General features: G+C 36.0%; 1 protein-coding gene across 1 annotated transcript in view; it reads left to right on the top strand.

Annotated features, from left to right (window-relative positions):
• Positions 1-18,441, top strand: part of DYNC2H1 (dynein, cytoplasmic 2, heavy chain 1) — a gene marked incomplete at its 5' end in the record, with an annotated part of 150,712 nt that extends 132,271 nt beyond the window's left edge. Inside the window, 4 exons of the mRNA XM_009072160.1 lie at positions 9,248-9,357; positions 9,691-9,772; positions 15,264-15,380; positions 18,283-18,441. Of these exons, the coding sequence (XP_009070408.1) occupies positions 9,248-9,357; positions 9,691-9,772; positions 15,264-15,380; positions 18,283-18,441 (468 nt within the window). The remainder of the gene's footprint in view (positions 1-9,247; positions 9,358-9,690; positions 9,773-15,263; positions 15,381-18,282) is intronic.
• Between the last annotated feature and the right edge of the window lie 1,007 nt (positions 18,442-19,448).

The following is a 19,448-nucleotide window of genomic DNA, read 5'->3' as shown; positions in this document are numbered from 1 at the left end:
GGAGAGGTACTCCATTCCTCTGATCATCTTTGTAGCCCTTCTCTGGACTTGTTCCAACAGGTCCATGTCTTTCTTGTGCTAAGGACCTCAGAGCTGGATGCAGCACTTCATGTGAGCTCTCATGAAAGTGGAGTAGAGGGGCAGAATCATCTCCCTTGACCTGCTGGCCATGCTGCTTTTGATGCAGCCCAGGATACAGTTGGCTTTCGGGGCTGCAAGTACACATTGCTGGCTCATGTCCAGCCTCTCATCCACCAGCACCCCTATGTCCTTCTTGGCAGGGCTGCTCTGGATCAGTTCATTCCCTAGCCTATCTTGTTGCTGGGGGTTGCTCCAGCCCAGGTGCAGCACTTTGCACTCTAGTCTTGTTAGAGCTCATGAGATTACCATTAACCCACTTCTTGAGTTTGTCCAGGTCCCTCTGGATGGCTTCCCATCCTTCAGGTGTGCCAACTGCACCACTCAGCTTGGTGTAATCTGCAAACTTGCTGGAGGTATTAAATAGCACTGGCCCCAATACAGAGGCCTGAGGGACACCACTTGTCATTGATGTCCTTCAGGACTCTGAGCCATTGACTGCTACTGTCTGGATATGACCATCATATGGTGACATGTGACTCCATCATGAAAGGTCACTAAGTTGGTCAGGCAGGACTTACCCTTGGTTACAATAACTCGCTCTTCTGATCACCGCTATATTGACAGAAATATTATGTCTACTAACAATAACCAATCTGTTCAAAATCCTTTATTGTTTCATTTCTGATTGTGACTTTATAGTCATACATGCATACATAGAAATAAATTGCTTAGACTAGTAAGACAGCTTTGTAGGAGAGTCCTGTGCATGGCCAAGACTTTCCTAAATAGTAAGTGTGACTGATGTTCTGTTTTGAATTGCAGATGGTTTGGTGGGAACTGGCTTGGTGTAACAGTTTGCAAAATATTTCATCTCTTGTTTTGAGATTTTAATTGGACATCATCAGTGGTAACATGTTGTAACTATTTCTCAAATAGCATTTGCAAATACATAATTTTTTTTAAAAAAAGCCCATTTTATAATAGAAACACATTGCCATTCCACAAACAAGCATCAACCCTAATTGGCAGTCTTTTTGTCATTTCTTTGTGGGAAGGCTGCATCATGACCTATCTTTCTCTCTTTGAAAGAGATGCCATATAACTGAATTTGAGAATATAACATAGGTTCGTGTTGTATTCCTGCACAAATATAAAAAACATCATTTAAAATTTCAGACCCGTTACAAGTTCTAGAGCTGTCATCTCAAATTTAGTTTGAGAAGGAAAAACTTCATAAGAATAATTCTTGACAAATCCTTCTTTATCTGTTGTGTGTGCAGTAGTTTTACTCTGGGGAATTCACAGTCAAATAAAGCAACCAGTGCAGGATACAAGTGCACTCAGCAACTCTGTAAACAGACACAACTGTATTTTGAAACTGGAGGAAAGAGAAAGGAATTCAGGTCTGGGGGTTTGTATTTTTCTTAGTAGAGTTCTTTTTGTTGTGGTTTTTGTGTCTAAACGTTCAGCAAGGTGCATAATTGAAGAAAAAAGAAACCAAACCTTGAGTCAAAGCAGAAGAATTGTTATGAGTGATAGGAAGCTCAGATCTGTATTTTAGGCATGTAGGTGATGCTTAAAGGCAGGAAGGGTAAATACCCTCCTGCTCTGTAAAGTGTTTCCTGGTGTATTCAACTGAGTGCTGTAAATAGCAACTTAATGAAAATGTGTGCTCCTACATGCAGGAGACTGTGTAAAAGCATGTTTGCAGATAGTGATGTTTTTATATTGTTAATTCCACATAGTGACTCTGAACTAAGGGTGTTACAATGCAATGAGGAATCTGTTCTCTATATCTGAGCTTGAGTTTAAAAATTCCCATCAGGTTTGTACTGTTGTACAGTATTGTATATGCTTTTCCTTATACATACAATGTGTTTTACTATAGATTCTCTATATTTAGCATTTTTAGTGTTATTTCTAATATTTCATGATCCCATATGATAAATTAATCAACTGAAATTACCTACAAATCAGGCAAAATGCAGTAAGTAATTTAGAACTAAAGCAAATATTATTCATTAGTCAGATACATAGATTACGAATCTAGGAAAAAGGTTTATTTATTCTGTCATGTGTATACGTGTATTTTGTTATCATACTGAGAAAGTAAAAAGATTTGAATATATCAGCAGAAGAATACATCAAATAAAAAATGCAGTAAGATATTACTAGAGTAATAAAATTAAAACTGTGCTGCTTTATTAGGTGCAAATTTGTTAAAAATGCAAGTAACCAAAGATACCACGATACCATAGAAATGTAAAATTCTTAATGACCTTATTAAAGACCAAAGGGAGTTTTTATTTCTTCCTGGTTTGCAATTTTGAGGCCACATCTGAAACAGTTGTCCAGCTTTTGACTGTTCAGTCAAAAAAAAAACCATTGCCCAGAGGGCTTTGTGGAACCTCCACTTTGGAGATGTACAGAGCTAGAGTAGATAATGCCCCGAACAACCTAAGCTGAGGTTGAATTTGGCCCTTCTCTGAATTGTGATTGGGTGCCAAAATGTTTAATTTCATGAATGAATTATTTCTCTAACAGAAAGAATTTAAATTTTAAAGGCATTGTAGCTAAAAAAACCCCAAACCCCAAACAAAAAAGCATTAAAAATATAACAAAAAAAGATGTGTTGTTCTACAAAATGTGAAGTATTTTTTCCTTAAATTAATCCCTAATGTATGTTTTCTCTGGATTACTTCCTGAGAACAGTTTTGAATGAAGCTTCATGCTATGCTAATGCTCTTTGGCATTGTTCTGGCCCTCAAGTGTGACAGGACATCTGAACGAGACCTACAGCCTTGATGATGAGCTGTTCTTTTGGGATTGACCTAAAGAGAAAAATTCCCTGTCTGGTTTAAAGAAAAGTTTTATAAACTTCATATAGCTGATAGGCTGCACTCGACATACCTTCACACTAACTGCCTTGGCTTTACTATGTAGGAACAAACAGCAATCCATACCAGCTTACTGCACCAATTAAAAGACACCCAACTTAATTATTTTCGGTCTCTACACAGAGTTACGCTTTGTTGAACAAACCATCTGATAGCCTGAGCAGCAATCCCATGTTGCAGTGTTCTGTTCAATGGAGTGAAGTAGCTTCAGCATGAGCTGGCATAGTATGTTGCAGTGTTCTGTTCAATGGAGTGTAAGTAGCTTCAGCATGAGCTGGCATGGTGTGCCGGGATGCCATGTCACAGACATGGCCATGCAGTCATTTAGTTCCTTTGTTTAGGCAGGGTTGCATCAGCCACTGTTTCCATTCTGTGCTCTCTATTTTCTTGTAGAAAAAATAGATTTCCTTCTTTGCTTTTTCACTGTCATATATTTGGGTCTAGTGGGGAGATGTGCCTGCCCATGACAGGGGGCATTGGGACTAGATGGTCTGTAAGGGCCATTCCAACCCCTAAAATTCTATGATTCTATGATTGATTCTATGGGCATTTTGGGATATGTGCCCCACAGAGTTTAACAATTTCTGATTAGATTGCTTTAGTATGTTTGATAAACATTGCATACATATCTGAGAGTTAGATTAAGCCTGAATAGTGGCTAATAGAGTTCTGTGACACAGGCATGGCTGAGAGATTTTCTCTCTGACAGCCTCAAGAGAGGGTGTTAGCAAAAAATAAATGAGTGGTAAACAGTTTTAAAAAGAAAGAGAAAAAGAAGAGAGACTGGTGACTGCAGTCCAAGGGGTCCTGTGAACAGGAACAAGGACTGTGGGGGAGATGCTTAGCAGAAAGTCTGTATCTCATGGGATGTTTCCAGAGAAAATGAGCCATAGCAAAGTAAGCAGTTCTCTGTTGCCTCTCTTTATTGTAACATAGCCTTCAAGCTGGTACTATAAATTACTGTGGTTCTATTACTACAAATCACTGCAGTGCATCCCATCATTACTAGCGGCTAATATGTTGAGTATTCTCTACCCCTGGTTAGTCACACCAGCACCATCACAATACAGATTTCAAGCATCCCTGCTCCAGAGCTCTGCAAAGGATTTATGTCTGATGTAGTCCTGACTTTGTCTAAGGGTTATGTTAGGCAATCTAGTCTGTTACCTGCAATTGAATATTGTGTGTCACTGTTTTCCCTCCCCTGCAACTTACTAGTGGAGGTGGGAAGTTGGTTCCACCAAGGAATAATTTCAGCTCTTAGACTTCCTTACCCAGTTATACTCTGCGTAGTTGCAAATGCAATCTAGCACCTGGTAACTGACGTATTTAGTTAGGGAAAAAGAAAAGATTAGAAGGCGTGAAGCCTAAGAGTATTGCCTAACTGGATTCTGTGTTTAGTGATCCTACAGGAAATATCTGAAAGTAGGTATTTTTGGCATACCTTAGTTGGATTCTGTGTTTAGTGATCCTACAGGATATATCTGAAAGTAGGTATTTTTGACATACCTTAGTCATAGACTTGTCAGTAATACATTGCTGGTCTTACGCCTCAGCATCACCGTGTATCTATGTTTAACGTTGGAAACAGCGATTCATGGAAAGTTAAGTTCCTATTTTGATAAAAAATAAATTAATACCATAACCAGAATGAGATCACATTAGCTAATGCTTCCCTCAGCTATGCCTTTCTGCATATCTGCTTCTAGCACATTGTTAGCTGGCATGCTGATGCTGCCAGGCTCAGAATGTTCAAGTACTAACACTGTGCTATTGTGTTAGTGTTCAGACTTCCTGAACAAACAGGGAGCTGATGCTGCCAGGCTCAGAATGTTCACGCACTAACACTGTGCTATTGTGTTACTGTTCAGACTTCCTGAACAAACAGGGGTTTCTGAGGTGTGTCAAACTGAAAGAAAGTAATAATAGTATTTTATTTAAAGCACTAGGCAGCAGTTTTGGTCTGCATGAAAGAAAGGAAAAACAGGAGAAAAGGAGGAGAGAGGAAAGAAGGGGAGGAGAGGGAAGGGAATATTTAAACCAAAGATAAACTCTGAATTAAATTACTGTGCTATTCAACATTTGAAAGATAGTATGTGCCAACATCTCATCATATATCTGAAATACTGCAGTATTCACGTGTTCATTTAATAAAAGATAACTAGCTCAAGAATAGTGGCTCAAGGATTTCACATACAAAAAAAAACCCCTGCCACATGGAGCAAATTGTTTTATACCAATTGTTCCACAGAACCTATGTGTTACCCCCTTTGTGCTCAATGCCTGAAAAAAGCCCTTTATTTCATTTCTTTGAACTGTAATGCAATCATCCTGCTGGCATTTACCACTGAATGCCAACACTTAGGAGCACACTTGTGGAACAGCTGCTGCACTGTGTGGAAAATAGGACTGTAGCATAACTATTTTGACTGACCTTTGCTCAGTCTAAACTCTGGCTAACTGAATACTAACTCCCCTAGCAGTGCTACTCACCATTGTTTGCTTTCAGACTTATTCAAAGTCCTGCACGTTTTTCCCTAGTAATGTTGAATCTCTCTAAAACTAATCGAAAATCAGAATTGTACTGCACAGATTCTAGCTGTGCATATTCATATTACACTTAATACAATTTTTCATCTATGCACAGAAATCAAATCACTTTTGTAGTGATTTATGTGATTTTCAATAGAAGTTCTCTTCTGGGATCACAGCAACAGAAAAGCACAGTAGAAAGAAACACATTTGGAATGAATTAGAACTGGTAAAGAAAGAGTACTTGATTCATTTTAGAGGAGTTCTGTGATCCTAAAGTTGTATAAATGATAATGTGAAAATCTGGCAGCCTCCTTATTTCTTCCACTGTTCAGTGAGGTGCAGTTAGGATTACAGATGATAAGGAAGGATTCTCTCTGAAAATTGAATAGGTGCTTCTTGGATGTAAAGATACATGAAAAAATATTACTTGAACCACCTGAGACCACACTTAGAGACTTGTTTTTATAAGGAAAAATACACCTTTTATTATACCAAACAGTACGCCACATTAATTAAGTTTTGGAATATCCTGCTAGGAACTACTTTGCAAGCATTTTGGGTATTGCTGATAAGTTTTATATTTATAATCATAATTTGCAAAATTAATCTATAATAGTTCAAACTTAAATTTCTAGTTTAATTGTAATAAGAAAGATTCAGGAAATATTGAAATAAATAGTTCCAAGGAAGAGTGTACAACAGGTTTTTTAATTTTATTTTTTTAATATAGGTGTTTTCAGGGTCAGGATATTTAAATTTGTAGACCACATTGTTAGTATAATAGGAATTATTGATATAATATTAATTTATTTTAAAAAATAAGTTGTACACTGTTTAAGCTTGATATGCCTTTTCCTAGATATCATAGCTGCCATATCTAAACAAAGATTATTATTCATTAATGCACTGAAAATGGCCTTTAGTGTGTTTAGATCTTGACTATTAGCTGTTTTGAAGAAGAAAAACACATCCTGAACTGCAGCAAACCTCTTAAAGACCATATTATGGGAGTCAGGAGTGAGGAAGCAGATGGGAAAACATGGGTATTGGCCTGAACCACAAGGAGACAAGCATCTAGATTTTGCAGAGTCTTGGAGTTGATGGCAGTCTTCTCATTGTAATGCAGCTGCCAAGTGACAAATGCGTGCATTCTTGTGGCCTATCTGTCAGGAAGGGGAGTTTTCTGCTGAGTTGGTGGTGGAAGAAAGCCCTTTAGGCTGAACTGCTGCATGGCCATCTAAGCTGAATAAGAAGTCAAACAACTCTGCATCACTTTAACAAATGGAGTCAATATGTTTTTTGTAGGAGTTTGGATGTGTTACAGGATTTCTCCTTTTCAAGAAACATTACTTCAGTCTTTCTACAGCTTAGCTTAAACTTCCTTCCCCTCAACACCCAATCTTTTGCAAACCTTATGGCAGTGGCAGGGGACGTACTAGTGACAAATGTTCCATTTAACAGAGTGGTGTTGTCTTTTGTGACTGTAGCACTTCACTGACATGCTGCCATGTGGTCAAATAAGACTAAAATAAGCATAAGACTAATTTTTACACTTGTGTCATAAAATGCATTTTATAATCATTTTATTGCATCCAAATCTAAAATTATGATTAAATAGCTGTGAATGAGCTATATCTTCAGCTTTATGTAGAGCAGTACAAGCAATTATGAACTTTGCTTTTATGATCTAATGAAAGTTTTTGCTCTTGTGTATATCCTTGTGCTACTTAATTATATGAATTCAGAATTAATATATCCATTACTGGTCTTTTAATTAAGTCGAATATTGTCGTCTGTGTTCTTGACAGTGTTTCTCTTTAGCAGTTGCATTAAAAGTTTATTTGCTGACAGCAATAGAATGATTATATTAAATACAAGTTGAAATGATTATGTCTACTTTTGTTACACAAAACAATTTACAAAATCTGTCCTAACCCGAATCCAGTTATTGCTGTATGATAAACGAAATTGTTATATGAAGTCATTAAAAGAATCATGCAGACAAGAGTCATTAACTGTATGCGTTTACCTAATGAAAATGTAAAGCAAAAATATCCTAACGGATTCATAATTGTTTGGATTGAGGGCTTATAAACAGTGATGTGGCAGATAAAAAGATCACTGAGTAAAGGTTTGAACATGGTGGAAACATTATGGATATGTGTGTGACGCATTGACTAAATAAAATAAAATTCACTGAGTGATACTTGCTTGCATTTTAGATGATGTTGTCAGTTCCAAAATGCTTCTATGGAATTATTCAGCAGTGAGCAGTTCAAAGAATACAATAAAGTACATTTTCAACAAGGTACTTGGCAGGTGCAGTGTGTAATGAGAGTGTAATTTCCAAGATTTTTTATTCAGTGACTAGAGCAATTTTATAATCTTTCAGTAGTTGGTATTTAGAAAGGTGCGGGTCTTCTCTTTCTCTTTTTAGTGATAGCATATGGAATCTTAGTCTCTAAAGAGCTTAGTAGATCATAAAATGGGTTGGGTTGAAAGGGGCCTTAGAGATCATCTAGTTCTAAACCCCCTGCCCTGGGCAGGGACACCTTCCACTAGACCAGCTTGCGCCCCATCCAGCCTGGCCTTGAACACTTAATCTTTCTGTGCAGAAGCATATGGCTTTCAGCTACTTATAGAGTAGGTTATACAGTGACTTTGGGTTTATGCTACAGTACCATAGTCAGGACTGTGACTATATTGTGTAAAGAAATAGTACCAAAGAGATACATTATAAAAGTTTCAAGTGAGGATTTTGAGTGTGGACTGTTGCATAACCATTCAGGTCCCTAACTAACTTGTCTGAAGATAACAAATTCTTTAGTCTGTGATCATTATTGTTTTGAGGATCAAACTCAGATTGCTTGACTTAGGAAGTATGGTTTATCAACATTGCAAGGTGAAATGTATGTCTCTTTTCTCATGCTGGCCTGTAATGTGTTGCTGACACAAATGAGTGTTTTAAGGTCACTGAAAGATGCTGGGAAATTGCAAGTTTGCTGCTTCTCGTAACAGGTTTCATTGAGGCATGTATTCTGTAAGGATAATTGAGGCCAGTTATTCTTTCCACCTTTATTAGTTTCATTAATTATCACATATAACAGAGGCCAGTTTTTATCTTGTAACAACTTCTATGAATTCATGTCTCAAACTGATGCACTACAAATGGCAGCATCCACCTGATACTTGGAGATGTTTTCAAAAACTTGTTGGTAAGTACTTATAAAATCTCTTACTGCACACTGAAAATCAAGTGTTTCTTGAATATAATATGCCATTTATACAAAAGAATTATCTTAAAGCATACTTCAAAGAAATGCAATTATTTGCCTGAACTTAGTAGAGCAAAAACAATAATGACAGATATTTTGAGGGAAAACATAAACTCTCCTGTAAGTAAAGGTGAAATAGGTTTTCAACAATGTTAGAAACTTGATAAATTTTCCTTGTACAGAGTGAGCTGCACTGTACAAGGAATAGAACAGAAGTTTATGTAGAGTGGATGAATCACATTATGCATAAAGTGCCAGGTTTTTTTATGCTTTTATATGGCATTCATATTCTGTTTGCTCATTTGAAATAATGGAAACATAAATTTTTGAGCTTACAGTATATTAACACAAATATTTTTCCTTAATCATAATAATTGACAAACCCACATAACTCAAATTGTTGAATCAAGCAATGACTTCAGGATTCCTTGATTTTCCTTTTTTTCTTTTATCTTTTAGAATTGGGTGGAAAAAGCAGATAAACAGAAACTACTGTCAGACACTCTTGACCTTTCAGAGCTGTTTCATCCAGACACATTTCTCAATGCCTTACGCCAGGAGACTGCAAGGTGAGGGAAAAATAATCTGCCAATTTGTGCTAATATGCCATTGTTCCCTATGTGTGAAGATGGTTATTTCATTTTCAAGATACAGATCCAGCAAATTATATCGATTGCTGTCATTAGTCATCTCATTTGTCTTTCTTGCCTTGAAGTGAAATAACTCTGAGTTGCTAGTTTAAATGCTGATTTTTTTTTTTTATTAAATTAAAATTGTATTTTGTTCAAAATGAAACTTAGTATGGTATGGTACACATTGAAAATACATTGGATTTGATTTTGTGTTTTATTTCCTGTTGTTGTATGTCTGTAAGATTTACTGTATACGTGTTTCCCTTGCAGAGTAATGAGCTGTTCAGTGGACAGCCTTAAATTTACAGCATCATGGAAAGGGCGAATACAGGAAGGCAAACTTCAAGTTAAGGTATTTTACTAGAATTTTATGAGGATGTTTTATTAGCATTGTCCAAGTCATCTGTCTATAAACGTTCTGGAAAACTAAACTATAAATACACTGGTGTACCTGAGATACAAAGGCTGGCTAATGAGATACAGGTACAAAAATGGTAGTGCAAAAATTCCACAGAAATTAGAAAAGGAAGGCAGTTACCTTTTTTCTCCTCCTCAGTCACAGTGCTCTTTTAAGAATTAAGCTTATTGCTCCATTCTCTTCAACCACCTCTTAAATAATAATTGTAGCTGCAATTCCAGTAGGCAAAGTCTAATTCTTGTCCAGAAAGAATTTTGGCATGTAACAAGAGGAAATGCACATGCAAATCTGTAAATCTAAGGTTATGTGTTAGCATTTGTTGACCACTGGAAAGAGACTTCTAAGGAAGTATATGAAAGTAAGCTATAATATGACTAGTTTTTGATATGATAAAGACCCAACATTTTTTTAATGGCTGCTTAGGGCTACAGCCAGCAGTTATAAAGTCACCACTTATTGCTTAGACAGCAAAGTAGAGATGAATCCTCAAATGATTTAGTTTAGCTTCTTAACATTTCAAGTGCAACTGCCACTTCAGCTGGATCCAGATTTCTGTGCACCTATTTTATACTTAATTTTGTAGGGAATTGACTAAATAGGTTTTCTGTGCTATGTCTTTCAGCAGGTATGTTGGTCCCATGACAATCCTGCACAGTTCCAAGTGCTGCATTCAGCATAGAACGTGATGCTTAAAACTGCATCCTCACAGAAACACACATGGCTCATGCAGGGCACTCACAACATGCCCATGTGCTGATGTGCAGCTAAAGCAGAGAGACTAGGAAAGAAAGCAAGTGGCACAGCACCTTCATGGCACCTTCTCTAGTCTGTCTAATAATACAGGCAGACTGAAGGCTGTGGGAAATAGTAGGGTTCAGGCCTGGCTGCCAAAACTATTTAAAACTATTAATAGAGAATGTGTGAAAATTCATATTTCTAAAATATTAATAGATTGTAAGGCCAGTAAGGATAACTGTAATCATCCAATCTGACCTTTATACAATATAATCTTTTGAACTTTGTTGAATTAATTCCTGTTGGAACTAGAGAATATAATTTGGAGAATTACTCAATATATCTGGTATTTAAGTAAGACTAATGGTTGTCTACTTTGTTTAATGAGAGGCAGATAGGAGCCTAGAACTTGGAGAGAAATAAACTTAGAGACATTTAGTTTGTTTCCTTGGAATAAAGCTGGTATATAACAGAGCCTATAAATCACATGTTCTGAGGTTACAGATTCGCCCAAGACTTCTAAGTCCATAACAGTAAGCCAAAACTCAGTTTCACATCTCAGACCACTCATTTATTAGGCTAACTGTCAGCTGAGGGTTCTAAAAGCCTGACCTTCTTCTAAACAATCCTAACATCTTTGAAAAATGTCAGAAGTCAATGTCAAATACCTGAACACCATGCATGAATAATACTATCTCAGTGTTTTCATATATTAAAAAATATCACAATATTTTGCAGTTGCTAGATTGAAATAGCTGCTTGGAAAATAAAGAATTAAAGGGTGATTAGAGGAAAGAGTTTTCTAAAAGTACTCCAACTGTTATAAACTTCTAATTGAAGCTTATAGTTTTTTGTTATGTGAAAATTTATGTGGTAAAATTTTGGTAATATTAATTAAAGTACACTCTTAGCAGTATATGTGATAGGTAGGTAAAAGGGTTAATGTATATTTTCTATTGCTTTATGAGAGTGAATATGGTGTTCTGAGAGGAATAAAAAAATAAAAAGAAGATTTTGTTTAAGAGCAAATTTTCTGCCACAGGAATAGTACAAGCAGTTAGGTGAGTGGTTGTTTTTAACAAAATATAAGAATCCTCTCAAGTTTATTAACTTGATTTGAATATTATCTTTTCATCTGTAAGAGCAATATTCAGTGAATCTCTGTTAGTAAGTATTCAGTAGTATATTCACTTCTTTGAATCTCTGATGAACAGAAAGGCTTTGGAACACTTTGCAATGCTGAATATTTATATTCCTTACCATGAGTCCTTCCTCATGCTCATAAAGAAATGGGGAGAAACTTTCACATTAGTAAAGCTAAATACCACATGGACTGTAACTAGGGCTTAAAAACGTTATTGATTCAGAAAAATAATTCTCTAAGATGTGTCTTGTTTGAGAAGAATCCTCAGGATTGCACATTAGGCTTGGTCCACCTGAGCAGTATGAATTTTAATACTGGTAAAGTAAACATTGTGTCTGCAGTTTCAAGAATTCAGGCTAACCTTGTCAAATGAGGAGCTATTCTGAGGGAGTTTCAACAAAAAATAAATTAAACCAGCAAAATAGGCAAGTCCTTAAACACAAGCTGGGACCTTGTTTTATCCCACCTAAATCAGAAATTGGAGTTTACCAGACTCCCCTAAGGGAACCAGGCTCTGGTATAGGCTATTCTGAGGTTTATGAGTTTCAATTCGTGCAAATGGTGCTATTTCACTTTTTGCAACTAATTCTACTAAGAAACTTGATTCTGTACTCACATGGTTGGGGAGCTGTGCTTCATGATATGGGAGAGTCATGCTCAAGTTCCTGAATCAATGAATATTTAATTGGTCTAATAGCATGTCTTTGTAGAAGGATTGGAGCAAGTAGGAATGCAGATGAATTTAAACCTGAGATTTACAAATACTTTGTATAACTTGCTTAGTCATATTGCCAGTTAGGGACTGCTTTGAAGACATGTTCTTCAAGGTCTTTTTCCTTGCCTTTAATTTTAAAAGTTTTTGATGGTGTAAAATTTGTTCTGATAAGGAAAAGAAGGAGGAAATCTCTTTATGATGTGGATGATGGAAGTGCTTTCTCCATCTTCCTGTAATTTTAAAAAAATGACATTATGCTTCAGCAATTGTAGACATTTGGAATATCTTTCTGTGCCAAAAAATTCAAATAATATACCCTGTGATCATCTGTAAGTCAGAAGCATGCAGTGCTAGAACTGTCAGTGTAACTACAAAGTAGACAGGGGAATGCTCAATCAGGCCAAGAACATACCTTAGGCTGTGGGAATTACCAAATCAGATGTTAAATTATTGGTGATAATTCAGGTGATAGTTTAGACATGTGATGTGAAGTAGATCTCTTCTAGTAGGATGTGATGAATATTTGATTTAGAGTCAATCTGTATAAAACTACATCTCCTGTTATTTCACTTTGGATTGCTTTAACAAAAGGTACTGAAAATGTATGGATATTGAACTATAATCACATATTGATATGCAAATATATCTCTTCTGTTTGCTTTGTGCACTGATTGCACTGTTGTACAAAAGCAAGAAGTCATTCCTTTTGGCATTCCATTTTCTGATATTGTAGAAAAGAGTGAAAGTAAGAAAGTAACATAGTAAGAAACTTATTTGGTAGTAGATAGTATGAGGTAGGGTAGAACTTAATATAAATAGTGACAAAAAATTTATTGTAAATCTGAAATGCATATCAGCATTAATATAAAAACTCTATTATTAACAATTGTCAGTTATATTAATATAAGATATCCAGTCTTTTTTTACAGCATACCTCCAGCCTGAAATATCAATAAATTAATGATTATCACTCACATTTGATGTTCTGTGCATTAAAATTACACTGATTTTTACTTTAAATTCCTTTCTGACAAGTGTGTTGCTTTGTTATTTGATTCTTGAAAATCTTTGAACATTTTCCTGTGACAGGACGGGATGATTTGATTGTGACAGAAAACATGCCCAATATATATTAGGTGAACCAAACCCTGAATTATTTGCCCTAAGTAAATACATCATGGGTTGGAACCTAAATTTTATGTTGTAGGAAGCCTGGACTGAGTCTTTGAGCTCAATTCTATGGTGGCACATATGGACAATGCCCCGTGCAAAGCCCTAGGAGGAAATTGCACCTGAGGCACACTCAGTTTGTAGTACAGACAGTGGAGAGGAGCTGTTCCTGTTTTCAGGGCAGAGCATTTCTTACTAAGATACAGACTGAGAGGTAAAGCCATGGCTGCAACCAAGGTGCTTCCCTAAGTAGTGTTTACGATAGAATTGGAATAGTTTTCTATAGCAATACTGCTGATGCTGTGCAGCAGCAAAGCACATGTATAGGAGAAGACTAATTATGAATTAAATCAGATGGAACTTCTTGGCAGAAGTGAGAGTAGTGTCACACTTTCACAATGAAGAACAGACCTTAAGCTTTTGACAAGAGGCTGAAGGACAAGGAGTTTTTTGCAGTTCCAGCTAGAAAGTATGAAAATGTTATTAATTTAACTGAGGCCTTGTTATAATTTGTGGAAGTTAGACCAAAAGTCATACTACTCTGAACTTGTCATTTGAGGTTGTTTTGGTTCAGGTTATCCACAGTGTTGGAGGCATTACTGTAAGTCCTATTCTCTGTGGAGCACAGAATGCTCCAAACAATGTTGTCACTTCTCTATTCACTCTCTGTCTGAGGAGAAACACAGCTTTGTTTTATATCTCTTTTAAACGTCATCTCTTATAAACATGTTTTTTCATGTTAGAACATGTACATTGGCATCTTGCACATTTTAAAGGAGAGTCCCCAGCTCAGACGTAGAAGTATGAATTTAAAGAAGCAAATTCTTGAAGAATGCAATGCCTGTCTGGAATCAAACGAATAATTAGATATTAAAGCTGATAATTGTAATTATTATTATTTATACTGGCAAACTATTGTTATTTGTACTGGGAAAATAAAGCAATCAGCAGATATCAAAATTTTATTTGGAAGAAATCCAGAATAGCTGTCACTGTCACTAATTTCTGGAGGACTTCAGTGAAGGAAAAAAAAAGGAATGTTTAGTTCAGAGACTGAAATAACTTACTAACTTAAAGCACTTGAAGCATGTTGCATATAAAACATTGCATGGTTGCTTATAGAAGCATCTCGGATTCTTGCTTAATTTTTTGACAAATAACAGTTTATCTAAGCAATCCTGAGTTTTGTGACATAAAATTTTCTCTCGTTTTATTTCACTGTATTTTGTTTGCCTCTGCAAAAGCTGTGTAACCACATATTCCATTCTTTGAAAGCTGTGCTCAGACGTCCAAGCAGGAAGTCATGCTTATTTCACTGGTTGTTCTTCTCTTCTTCTTGGCTTGGCTGCTGCTAACATATTTCCATTAATCTAATGCCAGGCAACTGCAGTTTCATAAATGATGACATTTACAGTTATTTTGCTCTAACATTTCAAAGAATATGAATCCAAATCAGAGGAAGTTCACACTAAAGTGTGGTGCAGCTCTTGAATTTAAATCACGTTTCCTATTCTCGCACAGAACATAAAAATAATTAATTTCCTGTTATTTAAAATTTTGGTCGCAGTGAAAAGGTTCATCATTTATTAAAGCACATTGTAATCATTATTGACATTTCAAGTCTGTTATATATGTTTGAATATTTCATATTTCCACGGCAGATCAGTGGCTTACAACTGGAAGGTTGCCGTTTTGATGGAAATCAACTTTCAGAAAATCTGCATGATTCTCCCAGTGTGTCATCTGTTCTCCCTTGTTACATGGCCTGGATTCCACAGGTACTAAATTATTAAAGGACCTAAACTTTCAAGACCCATAATTTGATTTTTTTTTATGTAGTAGCTTTTCAGAATGATGCTGCTGACCTGTTTTCCCTTTCGTTTCAAAATAAAACTCCCTATCTATGCTAGGAAAAGCAATTATCTCTTTTATTTAAAGCAGGAACTTACTATAATTTTGTCAATATTCTTTAACTTCTATTGCTTAGATAAAGATAAAGGCAGGGGCTTTATTTCAGTCATACCTTTTTTTTCCCTTGTCTTTTAAAAACATTAGCATATTTTCAAAAGTGTATTTAGTAAATGTATACATGTGTTTGGGACTTCATTCCTAGAATATATTTTCTTTGCATTTTAAACTTTGAATTAAAATGCAACAGCAATAAAAAAATAGAGAATATGGTGTGAACTGTAAGCAAAGAAAGCCTTTCCCCTACTTACACTAATTTAAAAAAAATGCCAGTGCTTGCAGATTGTAAGATGAAAGCAAAGTAATCCAAACAGTAAAAATTGTTACTGCTTCTGCCCTCCAATTATAATAGCGATCTCTGATAAATAACACTGAAAGTTACATGGGACTTATTCAAGAATGTGTCTTATAACTTAAAAACAGCTTATTGTAGAGTTCCTTTCATCTTAATTTAGCTGTCTAAAAGGTAATTGCTAAGAAGTTACGTTTGATATCAGCAGAGAGCTTTATCTATAAAATGTAGAGGTGAGATAGTTCAATGAATTAAACTTCCAATGTAGTTCATATATGAAATAAATAGCAACTGAAGTCTTTGGGCTGGAAAAAAATAGAATTCTTATAAAATACAGGCCAGAACTTGTCAACTGCCCAGATTTTAAATACAAAGCATCTCTAGGGAGAAATTTTCCAAGTTCTTTTACCCATGAGTTGTTTTGCTATGAGTTTCACTGTAAAAATTGACCATAACCAAACACTGTGTTCAGAAACCAAGGCAGAATTGGGACATTATGTATTTCCCCTTATTTCATTACCTCTCCTTAGGAGGAGAGTGCATAAAATTGAACATACTACCTTAGGATTCTTAGGTTTTGAATTTGCTTTCTTTTCCCTATAAATGTATCTTTTGAAATCTAGTAAGCAAACATCCGTGTTTACAATACAATGCTTTGAGGTAATTTCTAAACCAAGTTAAGCAAAGTGAAGTCTGAAAAAGCAGCCTACAGTATTTCTGAGAGAACCCCCTCAAAGTGCTGCAGTGCTCAAAACAGAATATTTTGAGCTACTATCATGATGCTTATTCTCATTAAACTCTGAAGGTCCTTTCCAGTTTTAATTCACTGATAGATCCCAAGCTGTGAAGGATGTCACTAAAGGGGAATGGAACTGTGTGTGAGGCAGTCTGACAAAGAGAATTTTTGGACTGTACTTAAGCCAAGGACATAAGGATTGGTAGTTCAAGCAAACTTTCAGAGAGTGGTTTTAACCCTCAAATAATGTGATTCCTTAAAACATCAGTGGGATTCAGAAAGGCACAAAACCAGATATTTGGACCCTGAAAGGTGTAAAAAAAGGGAAACTGACCAAATTTCAGCAGAACTTAAATCTCTGATTAACATTTAACTCTCAGACTGCTCAGCATTTTGTCTTCTGTAGTGTTAACCAAGGAATAAATGGGGTAAATATAATTCTTCTGAGAACAGCTGAGTTCTATTTACAAACTCCTGATTATTAAGATACTCTGTACAAATATTACAGCACACACACCTTCTGTAGGAACTTAAACATCGATGTCTAAAAGACAGGGGAAGTTGATTTTCAAAAGGGGCAGCAAAATTCTTGAGTAATGGCTTACACTGACATGCGAGGAAAAGTGCTTGAAACAGCTATTGTTTGCATGTTTCTTTTTTCCTGTTTTTAGTTACTTTCTAGTATTGGAGAATCACTAACTCACATTTGATGTTATTTGCATTAAAATGGCACTGATTTCTATTTTAAACTACTTTCTGACAAGTGTGTTGTTTTGTTATTTGATTCTTGAAAATCTTTGAACATTTTCCTGTGACAGGACGGGATGATTTGATTGTGACAGAAAACATGCCCAATATATATTAGGTGAACCAAACCCTGAATTATTTGCCCTAAGTAAATACATCATGGGTTGGAACCTAAATTTTATGTTGTAGGAAGCCTGGACTGAGTCTTTGAGCTCAATTCTATGGTGACACATATGGACAATGCCCTGTGCAAAGCCCTAGGAGGAAATTGCAACTGAGGCACACTCAGTTTGTAGTACAGACAGTGGAGAGGAGCTGTTCCTGTTCTCAGAGTAGAGCATTTCTTTCTCACTAAGATACAGACTGAGAGGTAAAGCCATGGCTGCAACCAAGGTGCTTCCTTAAGTAGTGTTTACGATAGAATTGGAATAGTTTTCTATAGCAATACTGCTGATGCTGTGCAGCAGCAAAGCACATGTATAGGAGAAGACAAATTATAAATTCATTCATATGGAACTTCAAAGCACTCAGTTCAAATCTGAATGCTTAAAGTTAACTTGCTAATTTCCTATTGAGACATTTAATGCAAATGGCTAGCAGCTCCCTGCAGTACAGCACAGGTGCTCCCAAGGGGCTTCCTCCCTGCAGGGAACTGTTCAGCACTTCCCTTCCCTGGTCTGCAGACACTTTTGACATGTAGGATCACCCCGTTACATACTTTCTGGTGTTTGAGTTATGGATCTAGCACTTTTTCTGAAGTCTCTGCTTTGTTGGTTATCCCTCTCCTTTGTCACCTGGACCAAGGCTTTCCTGTCCAAGGCTGCTGTGTCTAAACTGTATCTTAGGATCCAGCTTTCAATACCATACCACTGGAGATTATTCTTTTCTCATGTTTTGTTGTCTGTTCAAGTGATAACTGCTGCTTCCTTGTTGACAGGATGCATATGGTCCATATTCTCCAGAGGAATGCATATCTTTACCAGTCTACACTAGCATGGAGAGAGACCGTGTGGTGACAAATATTGATGTACCTTGTGGAGGAAACCAAGATCAGTGGATTCAGTGTGGTGCTGCTTTATTTTTAAAAAAACAGTAACCTGAAATTTCATTAACTTGTGAAGTTAAAAATCATTTAAACCTCAGATATCTGACTTATTAAAAGAAAACTTTAGATTCATTGCTTTTCTATCTTGAAAGCAATGGTTTATTAATTCCCATTTATTTTTTTAAGATATATAAGAATAATTCTATTTGAATAGACCCTCGTTGTATCTTTGTGGTATATTGTAAAGGTTAACATGTATTCAGCAAACTGCTAATTTGGGTTGTTTCTCTAGATCATAATATGCTGTATTTCTTTCTCAGACTTGTTGAAATCTCTCTGGTTTGCCCAGAAATATTGAATGTAAGTTCAGAGTCAGCATTTTTTCTTTGGTCAGTTTTTTTCATTACTATTTTGGAATTGTTATTTGTATTCCTCTGTTATTTAATAAAATAAAATTATAAAACTTAGCTTTTGTCATTGAAATTGAATGTTTTACTTGAAGAAAAAGATCAGGATGTTTCAGTCTCTTTTAATGATGTTTCACTTGTAATTATATTTCTATGTGTTGGTAGTAAAGCATGTTTAGTTAGACTGCATAATTTTTGCCTACAAGTTACAGAAAAAAATTACGAGACTTTACTAAGTTGCTGTAAGAATGTGCACGTAAAGGCTTAAGACAGACAAAAAATTCCGTATGCAAACAAAAGAGGTTTTCACCCACTTGTTAAATGAATACCAGAGGGATATAGTAATGCTTTCGGTCTGTGATGTGAGACACCTGGAGTCTTGCTCTTAGTGCAGGATGCTCAAGTTTGATTTCACTGGTTCATGATGTATCATGTTGGGATGCTGCCATAGCATTGATGTGCAGGTAGACAAAATCCCCAAAGAAGCAGGAAACCCCAAATCCAGCAGGAAGCAGCATTACTGATGAATGGTAAGTTCTCAGTGTAAGAACTGAAAGTATCTGATTTTTTAACTGCAATTACAGAGTCACCTCATGAAGATATTTTTAAAAGCCAAAGGCATAAAAGCACTTTTTTGGTTTGCTTAGAAAA

The sequence above is a fragment of the Acanthisitta chloris genome, unplaced genomic scaffold, assembly GCF_000695815.1.
Source record: "Acanthisitta chloris isolate BGI_N310 unplaced genomic scaffold, ASM69581v1 scaffold7743, whole genome shotgun sequence".
Lineage (NCBI taxonomy): Eukaryota > Metazoa > Chordata > Aves > Passeriformes > Acanthisittidae > Acanthisitta > Acanthisitta chloris.
The sequence above is the reverse complement of the archived record's forward strand: the minus strand, read 5'-3'. Positions and strand labels throughout refer to the sequence as shown.